This window comes from Epinephelus lanceolatus, chromosome 22 (assembly GCF_041903045.1).
Source record: "Epinephelus lanceolatus isolate andai-2023 chromosome 22, ASM4190304v1, whole genome shotgun sequence".
Classification (NCBI taxonomy): domain Eukaryota; kingdom Metazoa; phylum Chordata; class Actinopteri; order Perciformes; family Serranidae; genus Epinephelus; species Epinephelus lanceolatus.
Genome location: NC_135755.1, coordinates 17725946 through 17753387, shown reverse-complemented (window position 1 = coordinate 17753387; position 27442 = coordinate 17725946). Strand labels below are relative to the sequence as shown.

The 27442-nt window shown below is 39.1% G+C and overlaps 5 protein-coding genes across 7 annotated transcripts; all 5 read left to right on the top strand.

The window, feature by feature from the left end:
• Positions 1-540: 540 nt before the first annotated feature.
• On the top strand, positions 541-4241 carry LOC117246285 (complement C1q-like protein 2). The gene is made up of 3 exons (XM_033610140.2): positions 541-726; positions 849-977; positions 3352-4241. Exons 1-3 carry the CDS (start codon positions 621-623, stop codon positions 3630-3632), a joined length of 516 nt encoding a protein of 171 aa, XP_033466031.1. The 5' UTR covers positions 541-620; the 3' UTR covers positions 3633-4241.
• Positions 4242-6354: 2113 nt separating this feature from the next.
• LOC117272923 (cerebellin-1-like) lies at positions 6355-10014 on the top strand. Its single transcript, XM_033652076.1, has 3 exons — positions 6355-6644; positions 6782-6913; positions 9703-10014. The coding sequence occupies exons 1-3, from the start codon at positions 6428-6430 to the stop codon at positions 9981-9983; spliced, it is 630 nt and encodes a 209-aa protein (XP_033507967.1). The 5' UTR covers positions 6355-6427; the 3' UTR covers positions 9984-10014.
• Positions 10015-14282: 4268 nt separating this feature from the next.
• Positions 14283-17098, top strand: LOC117272685 (complement C1q-like protein 3). 2 transcript variants are annotated; one of them, XM_033651708.2, is made up of 4 exons: positions 14301-14361; positions 14478-14606; positions 14846-14977; positions 16414-17098. In XM_033651708.2, the coding sequence occupies exons 2-4, from the start codon at positions 14489-14491 to the stop codon at positions 16692-16694; spliced, it is 531 nt and encodes a 176-aa protein (XP_033507599.1). In that variant the 5' UTR covers positions 14301-14361; positions 14478-14488; the 3' UTR covers positions 16695-17098. The 2 variants fall into 2 exon arrangements, with proteins under 2 accessions (XP_033507598.1, XP_033507599.1); XM_033651707.2 differs by having other exon boundaries at positions 14283-14606.
• A 2507-nt stretch (positions 17099-19605) lies between these two features.
• Positions 19606-22586, top strand: LOC117272683 (uncharacterized). 2 transcript variants are annotated; one of them, XM_078164412.1, is made up of 4 exons: positions 19606-19833; positions 19960-20171; positions 20386-20517; positions 20785-22586. In XM_078164412.1, exons 1-4 carry the CDS (start codon positions 19658-19660, stop codon positions 21063-21065), a joined length of 801 nt encoding a protein of 266 aa, XP_078020538.1. In that variant the 5' UTR covers positions 19606-19657; the 3' UTR covers positions 21066-22586. The 2 variants fall into 2 exon arrangements, with proteins under 2 accessions (XP_078020538.1, XP_033507596.1); XM_033651705.2 differs by having other exon boundaries at positions 19606-20171.
• A 3333-nt stretch (positions 22587-25919) lies between these two features.
• Positions 25920-27442, top strand: LOC144459809 (complement C1q subcomponent subunit B-like). The gene is made up of 3 exons (XM_078164492.1): positions 25920-26320; positions 26535-26663; positions 26900-27442. Exons 1-3 carry the CDS (start codon positions 25975-25977, stop codon positions 27175-27177), a joined length of 753 nt encoding a protein of 250 aa, XP_078020618.1. The 5' UTR covers positions 25920-25974; the 3' UTR covers positions 27178-27442.

Below are 27442 nucleotides of genomic sequence, written 5' to 3'. Positions count from 1 at the left end.
CCTTAATTTCCTTTTGTCCACCTGCGTTTCCCCCTTGATACTGTTGCCCTCCCGATTACGTGGGTCATACATGAATTAGTGACTAATAATTATATGGGGTATTGCCTGGTGGAAATACATACAACATGCTTTTATGTTTTCCTGTATCATTCCTCTGCAGCCAGTAAAGTAAAACAGTAAAGTGAAACAGTCTAGCAGTCCTTCCTTCTTGGAAAATATCAATCAATTATTTGTCAGGACTGCCAGTTTACATCGCCAAATGAGGAACTTATGTGTTTACCTTTAGAGAGTTCTTCCTCTTTTACAAAATGATAAAAGAAATCCAAATTTACTTTTTAAAAAACAAAACAAAAATACATTACAAAACACAAAAAAATATTACACAATGCACAAATACACACTTCAATACCGGCATTCCTTCTTATCATAGGGCATCTGATCAGACCTACAGCAGCAAACACATGGAGGCATGTGCTAAGTGGGATGTTCAAAGTGCAGACGTCATCATTAACCAAACCCTATAAAAAGCAGCCTGATGTGATGAGGAGACTGACCAGTCCTCTGAGCAGTCTTGAATCAACTTGCTATTTCTGGTTGGGTGAAAATACTGCTATTCCAACATGTGTGAGGAAGTGACAGAGCTGCCAGCACTGACAGAAAAACTGGCAGATCTGGAAACCAGGCTGAAGAACAGTGAAAACCAGATTACAGAGCTGAGGAACAAAGGTAGAGTGCACCTTTTTGATTGCTTTGAAGAGTTTATTGAAACATTTGTTAAGTGATGTGTGAATTGTGCTGGAATGTAGAAATACAAAATAATGTGACAGGAATATTTTTGCTTTCCAAAGGGAGAACACAGGTGATATTCAGTGCTGAGGCTGGACCAAGAGGAAATATTGGACCTTATAACACAGAGACAACTTTAATCTACCAAAGGGTGATTACAAATATTGGAAATGCCTACAGTGGAGCCACAGGTAAAGGCATCATAGGAGACCTTTGGTCAGGTTGTTTAATTTGGTTAGTGAGCCGTGTTTTATATTATAATGTCATAACATAAATGAATAAATAAATCATATCAATCCTTGTCTGTAATCCAACACTTAAACACTTAGAAATTGTATAATCAAACCGTTTCTCATTCTAAGGGCATCAAATATCCTGCATCTGAAAGTGACACACAGGGTACCCTTAACTGCAGTGGTTCCCAACTGGTCCAACCACGGGATCCAGAGGGTCCACACAGTTTAATACATTAAGCGTCGTACTTGTGTTTGGCCATATCGTCAAGCTAGTTTTCCTTCTCTGTCAAGTATCTGTCCATAGTCACTCAATCTACAGCAGGAAATGGCAATTCAGAATAAAAGCTCTTTGCAGGAAAATCACTGCACTTAAAAATAAAGTGTTATTTTACAAACTTGACACATTTGCTAGTCACATGCGGTCCATTCAGAATGGACCCGAGACCCACTTTTGGATCACGGGAACCGGCGCTTTAACATATCTATGTGACGCACATTTGAAACACTTTGTAAGATGTGGTTAATGTTGTGAAATGGAAACTACTTGGTTAGGTTTAGATAAAACATCAAGTGTTTTTTTATGTGATGTAACATAAATACGTGACATGAGTAAAATTTCTTTATTAACGGGATAAACCCCTTGAGATGCGACATCTCGTTTGCGAGGGGGTCCCACACAATGTCCCTGACATCAGTGCAGGACGACTATACCCAAATTATGCAATGCTACATTTATACAACACTGACTTGCAGTGTCACACAGTACACAAACTCCTGGGCAAGTCTTGTTTTGTTTGATCCATCGCCATCCTCTTCCTCCCGCTGTACATGGACTTTCTCACTCTTGATATTTAGCCTGTTTTCATGCAGTTTATACGTATACCTACAAAAAGTAATGCACCCAGTGATCATGAGCCAGTGAAACCCATGTCATCAGGAAGGATGCTTTCATATGACCAATGGACTGACGGAACTGAAGGAGGAAGTAGTATAGAGAGCGAAAGTCTACATATGACCAATGCACTGACGGAAGTGAAGAAGAAAGTAGTATAGGGAGCGAAAGTCCACATAAGGAGGCAGGTTGGAGTGGTGGATGTGTCAAACAAACACAGGACTTTCCCCCAGAAGATCAGTGTTTGCGTCTCATATGAAATTAAGTGAACTCTAAGCTATTTTAAGGTTCGTCATTGGCATGTTTCCAGTCCTAAACCTAACCTACAAAACTTTACTTGCCCAAACCTTAACTAGGAGCCCGGTCTCAGTCCAAAGTAGTCAAAATCCAGTGCTTGGGCAGTGACTTGCAGTGACTTGCGGTGACTTGCGGTGTCAGAAACCAATGAAAAAAAAGGCACTCCTTAACGTCGGCATGATACGCAGCCGGTTGCTGTTATAGTTTAATTGCACCCGGCAGCATCAGGGGTAAACGTAGCGTGAAATGTAGTGGGTGGGTCCAACAAACTGATTTTCACCTAGGAGAGCAGTATTTGCATCCCGTTTAATTTCTTTTTTCCTAACCCTAACCACGTGTTTTTGTTGCCTAAACCCAACCATGTGCATTTATTGTTGAAGAAGATGATATGATATTGTTGAAGAAAAAAAAAAACGTAATTTTGCGATGTTGTACCAACGTAGTGCGTTTATTGTGAAAGAGACTGTATGTAAACGTTAAATTTCCTGTGAAAACCGAAGTGTATTTTGAAAAAAGACAATGCATGTAACAGGCAGAACTTGACATGGTGTCCCAGAACGTCAACAACCAACGCACCCAGGGTACCTTGCACGTTGTATCTGGACGTGGAAAGTCCATGACCAAACATTGATATGTGACGGGGTCAGAGTGAGAATGTGTTGGTGTAAGATATCACATGAACCGTTATGAGAATATGTCTTCAGACAGCGTCACTTGCTCTCAGTGTCATGTGTTGCAGCAGAGAAGTTTACACTGGAGAAAGCTGAAAGCCCAGAGAGTGTCATAAAGACGCTAAAGGCCTTTGGTGCTGATATCACACACTGAGGGGCGTGACAAAGCATCTGTATTTGACGACCTGGTAATGAGAACTACAGTAGCAGTTTAACACCTAACAAGTGACCTGCTGGTAGATCATGACACAGTAGGCGGTCATGATGTGTAGCCAATTATTCAAATCCACAGAACCTTATTTTACATCTTAACTGAGACCCTAACGTTTCCAAAGACACTAAACATGTCAGGATGAAATTTGTGAAAATGTGTGTAAACTAATGGGTGGGACATCTAGATCACTTCCAGGTAAAAGAGAAAGAAAAGAAACCCATGAAATGAGTACGACACCCTCTTGTTTCCCCACAGGTATCTTCTCTGCACCAGTTGCAGGTGTTTATTACTTCACCATCTTCCATCACGCTGGAGGAAAGCCTGGGACAGAGCTGTATCTCTACAAGAACAGCCAGTGCATGGTCGTCACACAGGATCACCCAGCAGTCCATGAAACGGCTCATAATGGAGGAAACGCGGTGTTCCTGCAGCTGAATCAAGGGGACCAAGTGTATGTGCGCATGAGTGCAAACACGCATGTTTGGGGATCCAACTACCACACAACTTTCAGTGGTTTTTTGGTCAGTCAAATGTGAGAACAGACAACTACACAATTATTTACCACTCTGTTGGGATAAAGAATCAAAACTTGCATACATATATATGTAAAAAAGTGTGTTACAATTAGACTTTAAAATCAACCAAGGGCAGTTGCGCTGATTGTCATTAATCTTTAATAAATATGATGAAAAACAGGCAGGTAACTAAAATGAAAGAAGATCCAAACACCAATCAGGGTAATATGGTTACACAAGACAACAGGAGGGAAACAGAGTGGGGAACAACACCAAAAACACAGGGATCAACACAGACAAACTGTGACAAGGAACGAAGGGAAGCACACAGGTATATATAAACAGAAAACTAATCACGAGAACAAGACACAGCCTGAGTAGGTAGTCACGGGCAACAGAGGTAAATGGGGACTGGCCAACAACAAGGGTGTGGAAAGGTTTTAGATTTTATTGCATGCATGATGTTTGTTTAGCCTTTTGTTTGTCGTGATTTGGACAAATAGTTGACCTGATACAGTAGACACATAGAAATGGAAAATGGAATTATCAATGAATTTTATCTGAGAAATGTGTTTATGGAAACGAAATGTGTGAACTTTGTCTAAGTATTAAAAAGTAGTAAAAAACACAGCTGCTAGCTTTGGATCAAATCTTTGCACTGTCTATGTCCTGATGTAAGATTATTAACACTCAGATGTTGTGATAGAGGCCTCTTCAGGCCAGAAGGTGAGAATGAAATGGTGTTCTCAAGTATATTTACTGACTCTTCTTTTTACAAACAAACAGCTCAGCACAACACTGATCTGCAAGCCATCGAGGATAAAAATGACAAAACATTTAGATACAACTTCAACACATAGGTGCACCTCGTCACATATTGACATTTTGCTCATGGACTTTCCACGTCCACACACGATGTGCGAGGTACCCTGAGTGCATTGGTTGTGGACGTTCCGGGACACTGTGTCAACTCTTTTTACATGGAACAGGGTCAATTATATAGCAGTAATATGTGCGACAAATGTACATTTGTAATGTTGAGTGTTATAATTCCACAAAATTATTACCTGACACGCTTGGGCCTCCAAGTTTGATACAAGTTCTGTACCCCTGCGTTGACCCTTTGGGGATACCCCACCTATAAAAGGGTGTCTACCACCTTTCATCTTCCCTTTTGCTGTTGTGCTCTGTGGGAGAGGTAAGCAACATGGCTCTCATGGTAATTTCTATGTTTTAGTGTCATTCAGCTGTGTTTATAAGTTCATTTTATGCCAACATAAGCTTTGTGTGGCTTAGTAGTAGGAGCTGGAGTTTGTATAGTTGTGTTTGACGGAGGATTTTGTTTTTGCCGCTTGTTGTCAGGAGAGGAATAAACTGAGATCGCCTCAAAAGATATCCACGATCGGGGCCTCTTTATATTAACACAAGGCAGACATCACAAGAGTCCACCAGTTACATCCATCCATCGATTTTCGTAACTACTTATCCTCTTGAGGGTCGCGGGGGGGCTGGAGCCTATCCCAGCTGACGCTGGGCAAGAGGCAGGGTACACCCTGGACAGGTCACCAGACTATCACAGGGCTGACACATAGAGACAGACAACCATTCACACTCACATTCACACCTACAGACAATTTAGAGTCACCAATTAACCTGCATGTCTTTGGACTGTGGGAGGAAGCTGGAGTACCTGGAGAAAACCCAAGCTGCCACGGGGAGAACATGCAAACTCCGCACAGAGGGGCTCACTCCTGGGATTGAACCCTCTTGCTGTGAGGCGACAGTGCTAACCACTATACCATCGTGCCACCCTTACATACATACGGTCTTATACAAAAAAAAAAAAAAGCACCTTGTCGGTACAACACCACAAATTGACTTTTCTTTTTCCTTCAACAATAAACACACGCAACTGACCTATGGCTAAGTCCCGCCATTTTAGACATAGAGGTGAAACTTGGGGGTTCATTTTCAATCTTTTACTGGGAGAGATTTGCAAGCGGTGCAGGGTTTTATATTGTAACAATTGGGGACGATTACACACCAATATCCTTATATGGTTCCATATCAAATCCCATTCATCCTCATCAATATTTACATCAAGTCCATTTTGCCATGTTTTTGCAGCAGCTTGGGCATTTAACACATAACACACTTGAGTTGGACACTGAAGCAGTCACTGCTCTATCTGTGATATTATGGCAGTAATATGGATTTTTTTTTTTGTCACAAAATTTCTGATTTGTAGGTATCTAAAGTGGCAGCTGGGGAGTTTATATTTCATTTGGATGTGTTCAAGGATGATAACAAGGATGTCCCCTCAAATAAATCACATTTTCTTTATTCCCTGGGATGTCCAAGTGCTATATGTAGTGTCAGTCATGCCTGGTTTAAAGTCCAGGTTACCTTGAATTGGATTTAAAGGGGGATTTAAAGTTCGACCTCAAGTTTTCGTTAAATGGTGGTGTTAAATTTGAATACCTTCAAATTCAAATGTTTTCCTGAAACTAATGTAATTTTATTTCTTGGCTGATTTGCTACAGTGCTGCATGAAACACGTGAGTCTTTGCAAAGTTAGTGTGAGATCAATGAAAAGCTGAGGAACATCTGTGTTTGCACTTCTCCACAATATCAAAGGTTAACTGACTGCCAGTAAATATACGGTGGTTAATACAAATTTCTCATTGCATAATAAGTCTTGTTTCTAAAGAGGGAGTTAAAAATTAATAGATCAACTTTAAACAACATAGAAGCAGCCCAAGGGATCACAGCGGACGGAGTTTAGGTGACTGAGAGACAGTGAGTCAGCTTGGAGGATGAATTTTACTGTCTTATTGTTCGTGTCACTGTTCTGCGGCCTGATTTTGGCCACGGAGGACAGTGCTAATACTGAAACAGAAAAAACAATTGAATCATGCTTTCCTGACATGTGCAATCTCCTGAAAGAGTTCGGTGCCTTGAGAGAAAAACTTGGAGCTGTGGAAACCAGGCTGAAGGACAGTGAAACCCAGATTCAAGAACTTAAGAGCAAAGGTAAACTCTTGCTCTGACTGAATTAAAGATTTCAGTGTTGATTTTCCTTGAGTGATGGGATAAACAAAATGAAATGGTGTATGTGAATACAATCGGAAAATAATGTGATTATGATCATAATGTTTTGCTTTACACAGAGAAGACCGTGGTGGTATTCAGTGCAGCAACAGGAGGAGGAAATACAGCCATCGGACCCTTCAACAAAGACACAACTTTAGTCTTCAGTACAGTGATAACAAACATCGGCAATGGCTACAGTCAGTTTACTGGTATGTATTTACACATTTGAGACCAGTTTTTACAATCATCTGGGCCTCCTGTGATTAAATATGCAACCTTTTGCCTTTAAAAAACAATCATGAAGTATGGACCAAAGCAATTATGACTCCGATTCTGGTTCACACTACACAATATCAGCCTGATTATAGCCCGACGCAGCGTCGTACTTGGATCGTGAACGACAATGAGTTTCATACGTGATAATCCATTGTTTCATCTCGTGTAGTGTGTCACAGTAGATGACAACTGATCCCACGTCTGGGACTCCTCATGACGTTCCAACAGAAAGTCTAGCATGTTTGATTTTCTTTTTGTCATTGACGAATTCTCCCGTCACAGCCATCACTTTGACCAGTAGGAACACAGAGCGATCTGCTGCCGTGGACAACTGTACGGCAACAACTCCCCAGTTCTATTGATATTTCCTCTAGACATTATTTCGACAGAGTAAAAAGGGAAAAATGATGGCGTGAAACAGCAGAGGCACTTTATCAACCCACTGAGTTCTGCCATTAGCATCAAGCTAGCAAACAATGTTATTTCTTCATAATGGAGGAATAAAATAAAAAAATAGTGGCGGGGCTTTACTCCCAACTGGGGGTCATCCCTATATTCCCCGGGTCCTATGTTCCCCGATCAGGGAACATAGGACCCTTTAAAAACAAAAGGGTCCTATGTTTCCCGCTTTCCCCAAAAGGAAATATGTTCCCCACTTTGTATGGGACCGGTGCCGGGGAACATAGGACCCTTTTGGGGTCCCATACAAAGCGGGGAACATAGGACCCGGGGGACATAGAACCCGGGGAACGTACGCTCCCGAAGGGAGTACCAGCTTCATTTGAAACAGACTACATTATTAACCAGCCGTTATTTATTTATTATGTTATATAATATAAATTATATTTTAATTTGAATCCGTTCCTGTTTGCCTTGATAAATTAATGCATCGCACTGTCATTTCAAACTCAACACTTCCTGTAACTGTTTAAAATTAAAAGCTTATTATAATTTTGGTTAAGAGAATCCCTTCATTTTCTTGACAGGTTTTTATTGTGAAACATTTGCAGGAACTTGGAGGATTCAGTGACTTGCATAGTTTGCATGCAGTACTTAAAACATAGCTTCTGCCATCTGGTGGCTCTTTTTACATCACTACAATAACATTTCAGCTGAAAAAATGAGCAGTCATAGTGACTGAACTAGCTAAGTAACTTTTTAACAAACGCGTTTGAACGAATACAAATTTTAAAAAAGCTTCATGATTTTTGTAAATTTAACAAATTTTACTCTTTTATTAAAATGGCATAACATTTGGTGAAGAGCACATTATGACTTTTTTAGGACTTGTAACTCAATGTAGACTTGGAATTGAGTGCAGATATCAGTGGCAGAGGAAAACAATCTAACAGATTTAAGCCATCTTGATATTTAACAATTTTTGCTGTAGCCTTGTGTGTTTTTTAGTGTGATATAATCAAAACAATAAAAGCAAATTCAGTAAATTCCTGTGAATTCTGTTAGACCTTGTAATTTGTTCAAATTACCACAACTTTACTGCAAATTTGACTATTTAAAATAGGTGGAATCTCATGTCATTGTACAGCTTTGCTCGTCGTAGTGATGGCCAAATGAGGCTTCATGAACCACTGTCCTTATTTTCTGAAGCCACCAGATGACGCTGTCTGTTCAACAAAGGTTTGAAAGCACACTTCATTGCAAGTCTTTCAGCCTTTATCTTTAAACCAAGAGCGCCATCTGGTGGGGTCAGAAAATAAAGGTAGTGGTTCATGAGGCTTCATTTGGCCATTACTCATGACAGGGCTAACTGTTAGCATCACATGGCTAACGTTACCCAATGGTTATTAACTGGTTTAACGATGAGTCGAGCCTTTCGGATGTTGGTGTGAGATTAATCGCTCAGTGTTGGATGTTAATTGCTTCTGCGGGGCTTCTCTTCAAGCGGCAAATTATGAAGAGCAGGGATAAGATCTGGTTGTGCTGTGTTAGCTGTAGGAAACACTCATAATAAGAAGCTCCAAATCCAAGACAGCACAACGATTTTTGCAATTTTCACTTTCTCCCAAAATTTTGTTACAAAAACCCTCCCCAAAAAACATCTGAACATGGCAGCATGCACTGCACTTTTTAAGAAAAGCTGAAGTGAAATCAGGCATCTCAGGCTGCCATAATCCCAAAAACAGCCTGTAAATTGTGGAGGGACTGATTTTTAGCCATGCTAACAGCAACAACAGTGAGATGAATTACCGTTAGGATAGCAAACATATCATTATGAGGTTGATATTTCTGGTTCAGAGGAAAAAAATCATATATATCTATCATCTGACACATATTTTATTTTGTTCTTTTATTTGGTTTATGACTGAATAGCTGCAGAACTAATGACATTCATAAACAGCCTCAACTCTACTATGTGATTGATTGATTGATTGATTGATAATAGTTAGCATTAAACCAACATGGTGAATATACTGAAAATTATACCTGCTAAACATTAACATGCTAGCATTATTATTGTGAGCAATTCTTGTTTTGACATGAAATTATCTAAAATTCTTCGTTAGGAATTTTTATTTCTGACGTGTCGTATTAATGGTATGATAGAAAGAGCTTCAGGGCCTTAAGTATATGTATTAAATAACTTTAATTTCCATAGCACGTTGCAATAAATTGAGAGCACTTAAAATGTTACTGACCTCTTCAAAAAGAGTCCAAGGACTTTTACAAAGCTGTTAACTGTTGGAATAAAATGTTTCCACAGGGATCTTCGCTGCACCTGTTAAAGGCGTTTATTACTTCACCTTCTATCATCATGCTGGAGGATCACACATAGTGAGCCTAAACCTCATAAAGAACAACAGCCCTGTCGTGCAGACCTATGACCACCGCTCATCGGGCGATACTGCTGATAACGGAGGCAACGCAGTGTTCCTGCAGCTGCAGCAAGGGGACCAGGTGTACGTGCGTTTAGACGCAAACACGCATGTTTGGGGAAACGATCTCGTCACCACCTTCAGCGGTTTTTTGGTCAATCAGGATTGAGAAACTGTCAATAAAGATATGATTCACTTACCATTATGTGTCAAGTATGTTTATTAAAGAAGGGTTCTGAGATGCAGGACACGAGAATGCAGTGCACATTTTTCTTTAAGAAAAACAAAACAAATACAAAAGATCAATTTTCTATTCTTCGCAGTTGTCTGTTATGAATATTTTCTGTGTTTTCTTTCTATTAAAGGTTCAGTGTGTAGGATTTAGGGGGATATACTAGCACAAATGGAATGAAATATAATACGTATTTTCTCTTAAGTGTATATTCACCTGACAAGAAGAACTGTTGTGTTTGTTACTTTACAATGAACAGTTTATATCTACACAGGCAGCAAGTACTGGTTTATAGAAATGGCCATATCCACCATCAGGTTTCTACAGAAGCCAGAATGGACAAGGCAGACACTGACTCCAGATAGAGCAAGTCACATTTTTGCATCTGTCACCGCAGTCACATGCAGTCTGCATCAAATCAATGCCGTACTTACAATGTGGGCCTTGCGTCAACGTAGAGTCTACGCCGTAGCCTGACATGCACCACTCCAAAAATGTAACTACAAGTTGCGGTGACGCAGACCTCCTGTCTGTGTTTGTAAGCTGAAACCATTTCCCTCAGTGGAAACAAAGCTTTTATTTACTTTAATTTCACAGATAAGAAACAATAAATTGTGAAGACAATAAAGCCTCCACAAAAATAGCATTTTAAGTCGTGTGTGATTTATCCTGACTTCATATGGGTAGAGAAAATCTCAGCTTGTCACTAGGCTAATTTATACAATGTAAAATGCCATAGGCTTGTGCTAATAACGATGGCATGCTATATTTGTTTGGAAAACATGTTTAGTATAAGACAGTTGTTTTGTCAGTGAACCCTGTGAGCTGTAATGGAGCTGAATTTCGTAACATTACCTTTGTTAAATGTGGCTGTTGTCCCTGGCTTCATATGAGTAGAGGAAAAGTCCGCTAGCTGCTAGGCTAATTAATACAATGTAAAATGCCATGAGCTTGTCCTAAAAACATTAGCATGTTGTATTTGTGGGGAAAATGTGTCCAGATAAAGACAAGTGCTTTGTCTGTGAATGCTGCGAGTTATAGTGAAGCTGATTTGTGTACTTGTGTTTGAAATTGTCTCTATTAAGCCATGTTTAATGTGTGTTTAATGTGTATTTTGAATCAGCTAAACTTTACAGCACTTCACAGAAACCTCCGCTGCCGACTAGTGCTTTGGAGGTGTAACTGCAGAGTGACACAGACACACCACCTCACAAGTATAAATGCTCACAATGGGGTAGGCCATGTGAGTAGGCTCGTAGGCACAAGTATTAATGCTGCTTTCGAAGCAAATCTGCGTCCAGCAGCTTTGAAAATCACTGATTTGTTACACAAAACTGCTTTATTCATTTTTTTTCTGGTTTAAATCACCTGGACTTTTTGTTTTGGAGAGGAAGAGACAGGGAAATGAGGAAAATGAACACTGGGGGAATTCTAGCAATCTGCAATCCTCACAGCTAGATGCCACTAGATCCCCCCAAATCTTACACACTGGACCTTTTCAGCTAAAAAATGAGAATGCAAAATGGTGCAGAGGTTTGCTCCCCCTTATTAAACTAATTAAATGTTAAGTAAAATTAATTTGCATTCACATAATATAAAATTTAAAAACTTGTTAGCTGGATAAACAAAGATTTGAGATGTAATGTACAACCATGGTATAGAAATGGAACGAACCCAGGGCGGGGGAGCCCCTCTGTGCAGAGTTTGCATGTTCTCCCCATGTCAGCGTGGGTTTTTTCTGGGTACTCCAGCTTCCTCCCACAGTCCTAAGACATGCAAGTTAACTGGTGACTCTAAATTGTCCGTAGGTGTGAATGTGAGTGTGAATGGTTGTCTGTCTCTATGTGTCAGCCCTGTGATAGTCTGGTGACCCCATTTCTCTTTGGAGTCACTTCCCAGGTGGTAAACAGCACCATCTGCTGTGCCAAGCCAGTAAAGGGAAGCAGTGCAGGAAATCTACTTCACTTCTGTTTTTATGAAGGCAAGTTTATTTTTATTGCACATTTCATACACAAAGGTGATTTAAAGTCCTCTATTATTGATACTCTCTCATCCTTTGGAGTGTCACAAGGTTACTGGAGCTGATCCCAGCTGACATTGAGGGAGAGTGGTGGTATACCTGGACAGGACGCCAGGCTGATAGCACACAACCTTTTTTATGCTTGCTTATCCTGCATGACATGGATCATATCTGTAGCCTGTCTTCTGTTTATGTGCCTGCCAGTAATCTGATGGATTTATTACCACTAGACTTCAAAGTGACTTCAGCAAGAATTATGTTTCTCCTGTTGTAAATTCAAAGAAATGAATGACAATGAGTCCTCGCTGTTAAGTTTACTGCTTTATTTTATAATTGTGATGGTGAAAATTGACTTTAATCTGATATCACTACACTCATCTCATTGTCTGTTGAAATTTAACCAAAGCTTGAGGACATTTAAATAAATTTTAATGTGTAAACAAAGCCCATATAGACATAACGAATTAATACAATGATTGTTAAAATCTCGACAATCCAGACAAAAATGCAATGAAATCTGCATTTGAGTCACTGCACAATAAAACAGCAACCTTTGTAACGCCAAACTTGCTGACCTGATAAGTAGCCACGTGCAGAAATCAAACAAGCAATTATTGATTAGTTAGAATGAGAAGTGTATTAATGTAAATTAAATGTGTGTATTTTGTGCAATTGTTTAATAAATGCAGCTGCTTGCAATGATTATTTGGGTCATCTCTGCACTATTTATGTCCCAATGTAAAATAAGTAGCACATACAGAGGAAATGTTGAGTTAAAAGGCTCCTTTTTGAACCAGTAAGTGAAAATATAGTAGTGCTTTATAATTTGGATTCATTTGAATTCAAACGAGAAAGGGAGGGAAAACACACAGGGGCAGGAAGTGAAGTGATCTGAAATGAGGAGATGTTAGTTTCAAAGTAAAATATGAAACAACATGAATAAATTAAATAAAAACACAACTTAAGACACTCAAGCTGTGACAGTTTCTTGATTCATTTTCTATCATTTCATACCTGCGAATCAAAGTCACGCTTTCCTGGCATTATTCAACTTTATTCAATGGACTGCATTATTCTTTTTAAATCACTTCCACGTTGGCTTCAAAACACACATTAAACACACATTAAACATGACTTAATAGGGACAATTTCAAATACAAGTACACAAATCAGCTTCACTATAACTCACAGCATTCAGAGACAAACACTTGTCTTTATCTGAACACATTTTCCCCACAAATACAACATGCTAATGTTTTTAGCACAAGCCTATGGCATTTTACATTGTATAAATTAGCCTAGCAGCTAGCAGACTTTTCTTCTACTCATATGAAGCCAGGGACAACAGCAACATTTAACAAAGGTAACGTTACAAAATTTGGCTCCATTGCAGCTCACAAGGTTCACTGACAAAACTACTGTCTTATACTAAACATGTTTTCCAAACAAATACAACATGCTAACGTTATTAGGACAAGCCTATGGCATTTTACATTGTATAAATTAGCCTAGTGAACAGCGGAGATTTCCTCTGCTCATATGAAGCCAGGATAAATCACACACAAGACTTAAAATGCTATTTTTGTGGAGGCTTTATTGTCTTCACAATTTATTGTTTCTTATCTGTGAAATTAAATAAATAAAGCTCTGTTTCCACTGAGGGAAATGATTTCAGCTTACAAAAATAGAGAGGAGGTCTGCGTCGCCGCAAAGTGTAGTTACATTTCTGTAAGAGGAGCATGTCGGGCTACAGCTAAGGCTCTATGTTGACGCAGAGCCTATGACGTAGCTACTGCGTCATTCAATGCAGAAGTATAAATCCCGCCTAAGTTAGCTGCCAGCCTTTGTGTTGTAGCTGCTGGCGCTAAACTTGTCTACTCCTCAGAAAGGCTGCTATGAAGAAGGAATTTTGTGTTAGCTTCGAGCAGGCCAGACATAGCGTACACGTGCTAATTTTGGTGGAAAAGGGGTATGTGGAAGAGAATTAAGGCAAAAAAATCTTCTTAACATTAAGAAATTGATGTAGATCATCAACCTATTAGTTACATTTATCTTTGTTGAACCGAGTTTACAAGCTGCATAATTTACATTATCATCTGCATACATCTCAGCTCCACACCCTGCGCAGCACTGAGCTTGACAACAAGATAATAAAGCCACGTGTCAAATGGGAGGTTAAAAATTAACAGGTCATCATAAAACAACATAAAAGCAGCCCAAGGGAAAGCATTACTCAGAGTGTAAGTGAATGAAAGCTGCTGAATCAACTTGGACGATGAATTCCACCATTTTGTGGTTTGTTTTGTTGTTTTGTGGCTTGACATTGGCCCAGGATGATGTTAAAACTACTGAAATAGAAAAACCTGGTAAAGCAGCATCATGTCATCCTGACATGTGTGATCTCTTGATAGAGTTTGGTGCTATGACAGAAAAACTCAGAGCTGTAGAAGCTAGGCTGAGGGACAGCGAAACCAGGCTGAAAGACAGCGAAACCAGGTTGAAGGACAGCGAAAACCAAATTCGGGAACTGAAAAACAAAGGTAAAGTGAAAGATTTTATTTAAAGATTTTATTTAAGAATTCATTCATTCATTCATTCATTCATTCATTCAAACTAAACAACAAAAGATGGAAGTCATGTGATAGAATGTGTGTCTTTACAGAAAAGTCATAATTCACATGGGTGCTGGTCAGAATTACATGAAAACAACTGATGTGTCATTTCTCACTGAGGGACTCTGGAAATACTTGTGTGATCAGGATACTTTGTTTTTACACAGAAAGAACCAAGGTGATATTCAGTGCAGCAACAGGAGGAGGAGACAGAATCATTGGACCCTTCAACACAGACACAACTTTAATCTACAGAACAGTGATAACAAACATTGGTAATGCCTACAGTCCATACACAGGTAATACTCAGTCACCTGCACTCTCCCTGTATACAAATCCAGATGTCGAAGGGTGCTGTCAGACCTAGAGTTGTCTTGCTTTGGTCTGAATCAGGGCCAATTTTTTTTTTTACAAAGCTGCATAATTGCCAAGAGTTGGTTCGTGTTCTCACAGCAGCATTTACAAGCGGACCAGATCAAATGCCTTGTGTGAGAAAGCTGCTCTTGATTGGTCCGAATTTCCGTGTGGGGAAAAATCCAGGAAGTAAACAAAACGTTGAAGAAGAGTACACTTGCAAGATAAATGTGGCACTTTCTAATGTCACAATGGAGGGACAACTACGCAGGTTGGTTTTAGCGCTGCTCATCGTGGACTATATTGCTGTCATTGTTCATTTTAGTCAAACCATACAGTTTGAAAACGAGGTGCGGCTCCAACTAGAAAACAATGTTTTGATGCATTGGATGTGCTGAAATGTGCATATTAAGGCAGTACAGGAGGAGGTGCACATTAATAATCCTCCAGGACTGTAACATGCTCATGTTTAACCCAAACAATGTGTCATGTGACTGCAGTTGGTTCAGATCCAGGTCGGAACATGTTCTCACCTCAAATGAACCACACCAGAGTTTGTTTGTAATGGTAAATGGACCTGTACTTGCATAGTGCCTCTCTAGTCATCCGACCACTCAAAGCGCTTTTTACAGCATGAGTCATATTCACCCATTCATGTACTGGTGGCCGAGGCTACCATACAACCTACTACTCAGTTTTTAACACACTCACACACCAATGCTTTTTAGGGTTCAGTATCTTGCTCAAGGATACTTCAACATGCAGACTGGAGCCGGGGATGGAACTGCTGATCTTTTGATTGGTGGACGACCTGCTCTACCTCTGAGCCACAGCCGTCCTTTTTAACCAGATTGAGACCACCTCTTCAAGAAGGTCTCGGTCTGGTTGTTTTGGTGCGATTGCTGTGTTCACACCTGCCCAAACAAACCGCACTTAGGCAAGGCAAATGAACTTGAGTTCAATTGAGCCAAACCAAACCAGGCATGTGTGAAAGCACCCTAAGGGGCCAGTCACATGCTGCTATGTGAACCACCTGGAAAATGCTCAGGCACTGGGCACTACTTTTGTGCCTTTTTTGTGCCAGCTTTCAAGAGCGCAGTGGCAGGCTGTGTCTGAGGTCGCTAAGCAACCTTAACCAGCACTGTATCATAGCCAATTTACCTGAAATCCTGAGTGCAGAGCTGATCTTCTTCCAGGTGCTGTTTATAAGTGTGTAGGCCTATCGTCCGTGGGACAGATGTAAAGCTCTGGCAGCTCTGCACTAAAATGACCAACTTTTCCATATTGACCACAGACTGATATTTATGGAAGAAGGGAAGAAGTCATTGAATCCATAAATTCAGAACAAGAACAAGTGTTGATTCCACTGTTGTTTCCACAGGTATCTTCACTGCACCTGTTGCAGGTGTTTATTATTTTACCATCTTCTATCATGCTAATGGACACCGTCCGGGAATGCTGTTACTGTACAAGAACAATCAAGTGATGGTCATGACAGACGATCACCAGTGTGGCTACGACACAGCTGATAATGGTGGAAACGCAGCGTTCCTGCAGCTGCAGCCAGGAGACCAGGTGTACGTGCTCATGCGCGCAAATACACATGTTTATGGGTCCGACGTCCATACAACTTTTAGTGGCTCTTTGGTCACTCAGATGTGAGAATTGTTGTATATATCTGTTCGTTCCCATATGGGTTTTAAAATCTGAGATCACAACATAAATACATCTATTATTGTTGTATTTTAAAATCTGATGAAACAGAGGACCGTTGATCATAGAATAAAAGTCTGAGAATTCCATAAGTCTTCTTTATTTGTTGCTTCATTCAGTTCTGTACAATTGCAACTGCAAAATTGCCTGTTTGGAAAGTAAAAAAAAAGACAGTACTACTGCCTCCAACATATTGTTTGGTTGTAGGTGTTCAGACTGCTGGTGTTTAGTCTGCTTATGTCTCTGTTTGTGTGGACTGTGTCAGTTTTATCACCATGTTTTCGTTGTTTTATGTTTTTAATGATATAATTGATTGTTACCATGGAGATAATAAAGTTGAATTACGATCTTGACCTTGATTGGAGTTTGTTGTTAGTAATGGCCAAATGAGGCCTCATGAACCACTGTCTTCATTTTCTGAAGCCACCAGATGGCGCTGTCTGTTCAACAAAGGTTTGAAAGCAAGTCATGTGGACCTATTGACTTATTATTTTGATGCAATTAATATCTGTACTATGCAGTGTTAGGAAGGCCAGCCTTTTTATATTGTTTTACTTATTGATGTAGTTTCAACAGCGGGTGTGCAACCCTTAAAGGCCTAATTTGTATTTATTATTATTATTACAAAATAATAATGATAAATACACACAATAGGAGTTATAATGTTAATGGGCATCCAGTCAGTTAGCTGGTCAGTAGCACCTTGGCTTTAATATTAACACATGCACATGACAACAGCTAGCTTCTCTCATTCCAATTCAAACAGAAGACAGTGGTACTGACCACCTGTAACGTTTCCTAGCTAGAAAAAACGTCAGCTAACTCCTACCTGACAACATAAACAATGACCTACGATTAAATGCAGCAAAAATGAGGACCGGTAATGATAATAATGTGTTGGTACTGAGTGGTAGAAGTTAAGAAATCTGTATTTTTGTTGTTAATATATTACGTTGCAACCAAGTACTGTATGGTTTTGACACTTTTCTAGCTTGTTAAAAAGGGACATACAGCAAAAAAAAATTAAAAATACAAAAAATCTCTCAAATTTTAGGGGTGCTGGGATTCAATGTAGGGGCGCTTCAGCACCCCCAAAAATGGGCTATAAACGCCTATGCAGCTCACAAGGTTCACTGACAAAACAACTGTCTTACACTAAACACATTTTCCAAACAAATATAACATGCTAATGTTATTAGCACAAGCCTTTTATCCCTTCAGCTATTGAGTTACTAAACTTAGATGGTAATTAGTTTATCAGATGTCCTGACAGCATAGAAGGGATTAAGGACTCTTTTTTTTAGGGGTGCTGGGATTCAATTTAGGGGTGCTTAATCAAATTATATTGTTATTATAATTATAATTATAATTGTTAAAATTATATTATATTGTAATTTATGGCTTAATCAAAAAACAAAACAAAACAAAACAAAACAAAAAAAATTTACAGTACACCTGAATCATCTGCTAAATGGCTGCTTAGTTAATGCTAAGCTGCACCCGTCCATAATTTAACAAGGCAAACCAGTTAGTTGAGGGTGAAATGTTAGTGAAACATAATGGCCATAAGTGCTTATTCATGGCACTTTCGGCCACCCTACACATTATTACAGTCCCAGTTTTATATAAAACTCAAACTTATACAATATATATTCAGTAGGGAAGTCCCTGCTCCATCTGTTTTGCAGCTAAGAGGTCTTTGGTGTCAAATATGTTGAAGACATCTGGTGTAATACAACAGGCCTACTTATTTCAGAGGAACACCATCCACACTGGATATATCACAAAGAAAGGGTTGATAAGGACGGAAGGTCTTTATTCTTATACTTTTATGGTTGAATAATAAAGATAAACATAATTTCAACACTGATAGCTGCACTTTTCAAAAGAAAAAGCTGATGTGAGCAATATCTACAGTAAATTGATGTATTACTGGTGTCAGCTATCATGATATTAACTTATTACTGATAGTAAATGCAGTTCCAGGGTATTATGAACGAACAATAACAATAAACAAGCCATAAAATGAGGCAAAGGTTCACTGATTTTTACTCCTGTTTCCTTGTTGGAGAATGTCAAAACAAGTCTGTTGACATTGGCACATCAGGAAAACAGACACAGACTAACAGAGTCGGATCTTGTTTTATTTTGTGAAAATATTCAGAACCGATCATTGCTTTGTGTTATCAAGACAGCTCAAATATCTTGCTTAAGAAAGTGGCCAGGGGATCGATTTGAATGATTAGAGTGATACTTAATTTTTAACTCTTTTCATGTGTGCTTCTTTACATTCTTCTATATTTCCTTTATATCGAGTCCCTCTTTCTTTTCTGTCTTAATAAAGCACTTTGAATAGCCAGGTTGTTTAAAGGTGTTGTAGAGTCACACAGTGTTAACAGAAGGTAATTTAAATACCATGCAAAATTCATTTCCATACACTGTATAAAACATAGGTAATGTGTGAAAATGTACAAAGACAAATGTGCATGTATATTGTATGTTGATAATGATTCTCCCTTTAATTCACTGATTGACATGCAGTATAATTGAGCGTGTGACTCAGTGTAATTTAAACTTTTTCCTAAACATTTAAACTGGATTATGTCTCCTTTCATTCACATCAGACTGATGTTACTGTGCGTACAGCTCATTAGTGGCTTCATTTGATAGAGGGAATGCCACAAATAAGTGTTCAATCACTGATCCCCACCCTCACTGTTCATGAAATTAGTTTGTTAATCAGTGTTATTATCTCATTGCTTGTCCACTGATCTTAAAAGTAACATGATAAAGCCATGTATCAAATGGGAGGTTAAAAATTAACAGGTCATCTTTGAAGACCATAAAAGCAGCCAGAGGGATCACATCAGTCAGAGTTTAGCTGACTGAACGATCTTGAATCAACTTGGAAGATGAATTGTGCCGTTTTATTGTTTGTTTTACTGTCCAGCAGCTTGATTTTGGCCCAGGATGATGGTAACGCCATCACAGAAAAACCTGATGAAACACGAACATGTCAACCTGACATGTGTGATCTCCTGATGGCATTCGGTGCCATGAAAGAAAAGATTGCAGTTATGGAAACCAGGCTGGAGGACAGCGAAACCAGGCTGAGAAACAGCGAAACCAGGCTGAAGGACAGCGAAACCAGGCTGAAGGACAGTGAAAGCAGGCTGAATAGCAGTGAAACCAGGCTGAAGGACAGCGAAACCAGGCTGAAGAACAGTGAAACCAGGCTGAAGAACAGTGAAACCAGGCTGAAGGACAGCGAAACCAGGCTGAAGAACAGTGAAACCAGGCTGAAGAACAGTGAAACCAGGCTGAAGGACAGTGAAAGCAGGCTGAATAGCAGTGGAACCAGGCTGAAGGACAGTGAAAGCAGGCTGAGGAACAGTGAAAACCAGCTTCTAGAAGTGAGGAACAAAGGTAAAGTGAAACTGTGTTTAATGATGGATGGCACACAATAACTTGAGTAGGAACAAAATAAGTCCTACCAACTAAACAGCAAAAGATGGAAGTAGCAGGAGAGAACATGTCTCCTCACAGACAAGTTTCATTCACATGGTCGCTAAAAGTCTCTTCATGAGATTCTGGAAATACTTTACAAAATAATGTGATCAGCATGTTTTGTTTTACACAGAAAGAACCAAGGTGATATTCAGTGCAGCAACAGGAGAAGGAGGTCAAGACATTGGACCGTTCAACACAGACAAAACTTTAATCTACAGAAGAGTGATAACAAACATCGGTTATGCCTACAGTCCACACACAGGTAATACTCAGTCACCTGCATCAAGTACCACCTGCTATGCTGAAACATCAAGAAAAATAGACATACTGCCTTCCTGTCATGTGATCTAGATGTTTAAGAACACACTGAAACAATCAATTTGAGGAGGACAAAAATTACAGACTCATCTTTGGGTTATATTGTTGAAAGGCAATAAAATAAAGTGCTGACGACTACTGATGATTCATGATGTGACTTCTCATTTGTAAAATTTTAAAAAGTGTGACCACCACCCTGTTGTCTCCACAGGTATCTTTGTTGCCCCTGTTGCAGGTGTCTATTACTTTACCATCTTTTACCATGCTGGAGGACATGAACAGGCAAAGTTGAGGCTCTACAAGAACAGCCAACTCATGATTATGACCCATGATCACCAAACAGAAGCTGACAGAGCTGATAATGGAGGAAACGCAGCATTCCTGCAGCTGCAGCCAGGAGACCAGGTGTATGTGGTCTTGGCTGCAAACTCACATGTTTGGGGAACCAACTACCACACAACCTTCAGTGGATTCTTGGTCACTCAAATGTGAAAACTGATGTATATCTCTGTATCTATGTATATCTCTGTATCGCTGTTCATTCCTGCTTGAAGATCGATGTAAAGATCTGAGATCACTAAAAAAATACATCCGAGATCTGATGACACAGGAGGCTGTTGCTCAATCATAAAATAAAGAGTCTAAAAGTGTTTTGGGTTTTTTTTTGCCTCATTTAGTTCTTTATGCTGAATTTATTCTAAATAATGAATTTATTTGGAAAAATGAATTAAAAGAAGATATAGCTGGTCCCTGTATATTGTCTGGTTGTATGTTTCTACAGAGAAAAAGAGACACAAAGATTAATGCAAACACTCAGGTTGATGAGGACAGGAGCACTTTAATTGCTATGCTTTTATGGCTGAATAATAAAGATGAGCTTTTTACTTTCAGCACTGGTCAGGAAAATGATTTGTATGAATTTGGTGATACTTTATTTTACTCTTTTCATATGTTTCTTTACATCGCCTTGTGTTTCTGTCATATCTTGTCCTTCCTTTTTTTTGTCTTTAATAAAGAACTTTGAATTGCCAGATTGTTTAAAGGTGTTATACTGTACGAATAAAAAAGTTCAATCTTTGAACCCACCCTAACCACTGATAAAATTGTTTTGTTTTTTTTAGAAAATATATTATTATTTTTTCCTCATCGCTCATGACAGCATTGCTCTGCCATTTGAGCACACCTGTCAAGCATGTACATTGAAAACAATGAATTTGAGGGCGCAAAAACGCGGCAAGTGTACAGCTCTTAAGAAGTCATTGAATCCATAAATTCAAAGAACAAGTGTTGATTCCACTGTTGTTTCCACAGGTATCTTCACTGCACCTGTTGCAGGTGTTTATTATTTTACCATCTTCTATCATGCTAATGGACACCGTCCGGGAATGCTGTTACTGTACAAGAACAATCAAGTGATGGTCATGACAGACGATCACCAGTGTGGCTACGACACAGCTGATAATGGTGGAAACGCAGCGTTCCTGCAGCTGCAGCCAGGAGACCAGGTGTACGTGCTCATGCGCGCAAATACACATGTTTATGGGTCCGACGTCCATACAACTTTTAGTGGCTCTTTGGTCACTCAGATGTGAGAAATGTTGTATATATCTGTTCATTCCTGTTTGAATATGGATTTTAAAATCTGAGATCACAACATAAATACATCTATTATTGTTGTATTTTAAAATCTGATGAAACAGAGGGCCGTTGATCATAGAATAAAAGTCTGAGAATTCCATAAGTATTCTTTATTTGTTGCTTTATTCAGTTCTGTACAATTGCAACTGCAAAATTGCCTGTTTGGAAAGTAAAAAAAAAAAAAAAAAAAGACAATACTACTGCCTCCAACATATTGTTTGGTTGTAGGTGTTTACAGACTGCTGGTGTTTAGTCTGCTTATGTCTCTGTTTGTGTGGACTGTGTCAGTTTTATCACCATGTTTTCGTTGTTTTATGTTTTTATGATATAATTGATTGTTACCATGGAGATAATAAAGTTGAATTACGATCTTGACCTTGATTGGAGTTTGTTTTGGTGATGGCCAAATGAGGCCTTATGAACCATTGTTTTTATTTTCTGAAGCCACCAGATGGCGCTGTCTGTTCAACAAAGGTTTAAAAGCACACTTCATTGCCAGTCCTTCAGCCTTTATCTTTAAACCAAGACCTTTATCTGGTGGGGTCAGAAAATAAAGACAGTGGCTCATGAGGCTTCATGTGGCCATCACTATTTCTTGTTTTCTGCCTGACACTGAAAATAAATATTGTAACTTCATGGGTCATGACAACTAATGGTGTTAGGAATGCCAGGCTTATGTCATGTTATGTGGACCTACTGACTTATTATTTTGATGCAATTAATATCTGTACTATGCAGTGTTAGGAAGGCCAGCCTTTTTATATTGTTTTACATATTGATGTAGTTTCATTCTGAGGCAGTTATAGCCTACTGCAGTGCTGTCTTGATTCTCCTAAAACTTGCTTTGTGCTGACATGTTGGCATTTGAAGTGTAAGATTTAATGTTATATTACTGTTAACTTGCAGTATATTGATGATGCATCTCTCTGCAGTCAGTGTTGGGGAATCCTGCAAAAGTAACAAGTAGTGTAACAAATTACTTTCTACCATAGTAATTAAGTAAAATAACTTTTTGTAAAAGTGACGAGTAAAGCAGGATTTATACTTCTGCACTGAATTGGGCTGCCGTGCCTGACGTGCACCTCCCCAGAAATGTAACTATGCATCATAGTGACGCAGACCTCGTGTCTATCTTTGGGAGCTAAACCATTTCCCTCAGTGGAAACAAAGCTTTTATTTACTTTAATTTATCCTGGATTCATATGAGTACAGGAAATGTCCATGAGCCGCTAGGCTAATTCAAAGAATAGAATAGAAACAACTTTATTGATCCCACAAGGGGCAATTCATTTGTTGCTTCCCCATCCCACAATGTACAAACAACAACAACAACAACAACAACAACAACAACAACAACAACAACAACAACAACAACAACAACATCACCACACTAATCCATGCCAAGCACAGTCCAGTGAAACAGACAACCAAGTCGTTGATTGGGCATACAAGTTAAATGTCAGTAAAAAGACACAAGTATGAATATAAATATAAATATAAATATAAGAAAGAAAGTCCTTAATCCCTTCTATGCTGTCAGGACATTTGATAAACTAATTACCATCTAAGTTTAGTAACCCAATAGCTGAAGGGATAAAAGGCTTGAGCTTATAACGTTAGCATGTTATATTTGTTTGGAAAATGTGTTTAGTATAAGACAGTTGTTTTGTCAGTGAACCTTGTGAGTTGTAATGGAGCCGAATTTTGTAACGTTACCTTTGTTAAATGTTGCTGTTGTCTCTCGCTTCATATGAGTAGAGGAAAAGTCCACTAGCTGCTAGGCTAATTTATATAATGTAAAATGCCGAAGGCTTGTGCTAAAAACATTAGCATGTTGTATTTGTGGGGAAAATGTGTTCAGATAAAGACAAGTACTTTGTTTGTGAATGCTGCGAGTTATAGTTAAGCAAGTTTTTGTTTGATATTGTCTCTATTAAGTCATGTGTGTTTAATGTGTGTTTTGGGTGCTTTCTGAAACAGCTGAACTTTACAGCACAGACTATTGTTTTGGAGGTGTAACTGCAGAGTGACACAAACACACCATCGAACTGTGAAGTGTGAAGTGTGAATGCTCACAATGGTTTAGGCCATGTGCGTAGGCCATGGCGTACTGCATAGAGCTGACAAACAAGTATAAATCTTGCTTAATGTGTAATACCTAGGTCTTCAACAGCGGGTGTGGAACCCTTAAAGGGTTGTCAAAGTTACTGCAGGGGGACTGCCTAATTTCTTATTTATTTTTTTTGTAATTTATGGCTTAATCAAAAAAACAAACAAAACAAAAAAACATTTAATTTACAGTACACCTGAATCATCTGCTAAATGGCTGCTTAGTTAATGCTAAGCTGCATTCGTCCCTAATTTAACAAGGCAAACCAGTTAGTTGAGGGTGAAATGCTTGTGAAACATCATGGCCATAAGTGCTTATTCATGGCACTTTCGGCCACCCTACACATTATTACAGTCCCAGTTTTATATAAAACTCGAATTAATGCAATATATATTCAGTAGGGAAGTCCCTGCTCCATCTGTTTTGCAGCTAAGAGGTCTTTGGCGTCAAATATGTTGAAGACATCTGGTGTAATACAACAGGCCTACTTATTTCGGAGGAACACCATCCACACTGGATATATCACAAAGAAAGGGTTGATAAGGACGGAAGGTCTTTATTCTTATGCTTTTATGGTTGAATAACAAAGATAAACATAATTTCAACACTGATAGCTGCACTTTTCAAAAGAATTGATATTGATGTGAGCAATATCTACAGTAAATTGATGTATTACTGGTGTCAGCTATCATGATATTAACTTATTACTGATAGTAAATGCAGTTGCAGGGTATTATGAACGAACAATAACAAAAAACAAGCCATAAAATGAGGCAAAGGTTCACTGATTTTTACTCCTGTTTCCTTGTTGGAGAATGTCAAAACAAGTCTGTTGACATTGGCACGTCAGGAAAACAGACACAGACAAACAGATTCGGATCTTGTTTTATTTTGTGAAAATATTCAGAATTGATCGTTTCTTTGTGTTATCAAGACAGCTCAAATATCTTGCTTAAGAAAGTGGCCAGGGGATGGATTTGAATGATTAGAGTGATACTTAATTTTACTCTTTTCATGTGTGCTTCTTTACATTCTTCTATATTTCCTTTATATCGAGTCCCTCTTTCTTTTCTGTCTTAATAAAGCACTTTGAATAGTCAGGTTGTTTAAAGGTGTTGTAGAGTCACACAGTGTTAACAGAAGGTAATTTAAATACCATGCAACATTCATTTCCATACACTGTACAAAACATAGGTAATGTGTGAAAATGTACAAAGACAAATGTGCATGTATATTGTATGTTGATAATGATTCTCCCTTTAATTCATTGATTGACATGCAGTATAGTTGAGCGTGTGACTCAGTGTAATTTAAACTTTTTCGTAAACATTTAAACTGGATTATGTCTCCTTTCATTCACATCAGACTGATGTTACTGTGTGCACAGCTCATTAGTGGCTTCATTTGATAGAGGGAATGCCACAAATAAGTGTTTAATCACTGATCCCCACCCTCACTGTTGATGAAATTAGTTTATTAATTAATCTTATTTCCTCATTGCTCGTCCACTGATCTTAAAAACAACATGATAAAGCCATGTATCAAATGGGAGGTTAAAAATTAACAGGTCATCTTTGAACACCATAAAAGCAGCCAGAGGGATCACATCAGTCAGAGTTTAGCTGACTGAACGATCTTGAATCAACTTGGAAGATGGATTTCGCCATTTCATTGTTTGTTTTGCTGTCCAGCAGCTTGATTTTGGCCCAGGATGATGGTAACGCCATCACAGAAAAACCTGATGAAACACGAACATGTCAGCCTGACATGTGTGATCTCCTGATGGCATTCGGTGCCATGAAAGAAAAGATTGCAGCTGTGGAAACCAGGCTGGAGGACAGCGAAACCAGGCTGAGAAACAGTGAAACCAGGCTGAAGGACAGTGAAACCAGGCTGAAGGACAGTGAAACCAGGCTGAAGGACAGTGAAACCAGGCTGAAGGACAGTGAAAGCAGGCTGAAGAACAGTGAAAACCAGCTTCTAGAACTGAGAAACAAAGGTAAAGTGAAACTGTGTTTAATGATGGATGACACACAATAACTTGAGTAGGAAGAAAGCAAGTCCTACCAACTAAACAACAAAAGATGGAAGTAGCAGGAGAGAACGTGTTTCCTCACAGACAAGTTTCATTCACACGGTCGCTAAAAGTCTCTTCATGAGACTCTGGAAATACTTTACAAAATAACGTGATCAGCATGTTTTGTTTTACACAGAAAGAACCAAGGTGATATTCAGTGCAGCAACAGGAGGAGGTCAAGCAATTGGACCGTTCAACACAGACAAAACTTTAATCTACAGAACAGTGATAACAAACATCGGTGATGCCTACAGTCCACACACAGGTAATACTCAGTCACCTGCATCAAGTACCACCTGCTATGCTGAAACATCACAAAAAATAGACATACTGCCTTCCTGTCATGTGATCTACATGTTTAAGAACACACTGAAACAATCAATTTGAGGAGGACAAAAATTACAGACTCAATTTTGGGTTATTTGGTTGGAAGGCAATAAAATAAAGTGCTGATGACTACTAATGATTCATGATGTGACCACCACCCTGTTGTCTCCACAGGTATCTTTGTTGCCCCTGTTGCAGGTGTTTATTACTTCACCATCTTTTTTCATGCTGGAGGACATGAACGGGCAGGGTTGCTGCTCTACAAGAACAATCAACTCATGATTATGACCAGTGATCACCAAACAGAAGCTGACACAGCTGATAATGGAGGAAACGCAGCGTTCCTGCAGCTGCAGCCAGGAGACCATGTGTATGTGGTCTTGGCTGCAAACTCACATGTTTGGGGAACCAGCCACACAACCTTCAGTGGATTATTGGTCACTCAAATGTGAGAATCAATGTATATCTCTGTATCTATGTATATCTCTGTATATGTGTATATCTCAGTTTGGTTGAAAAACATGAAAGAAAAGACGATACTACTGCCCCCAAATTATTGTTTGGTCGGAGGTGTTTACAGACTGCTGGTGTTTAGTCTGCTTATGTCTCTGTTGGTGTGGACTGTGTCAGTTTGATCACCATGTTTTTGTTGTTTTATGTTTTTATGACATAGCTGATTGCTACCATGGAGATAATAAAGTTGAATTCTGATCTTGA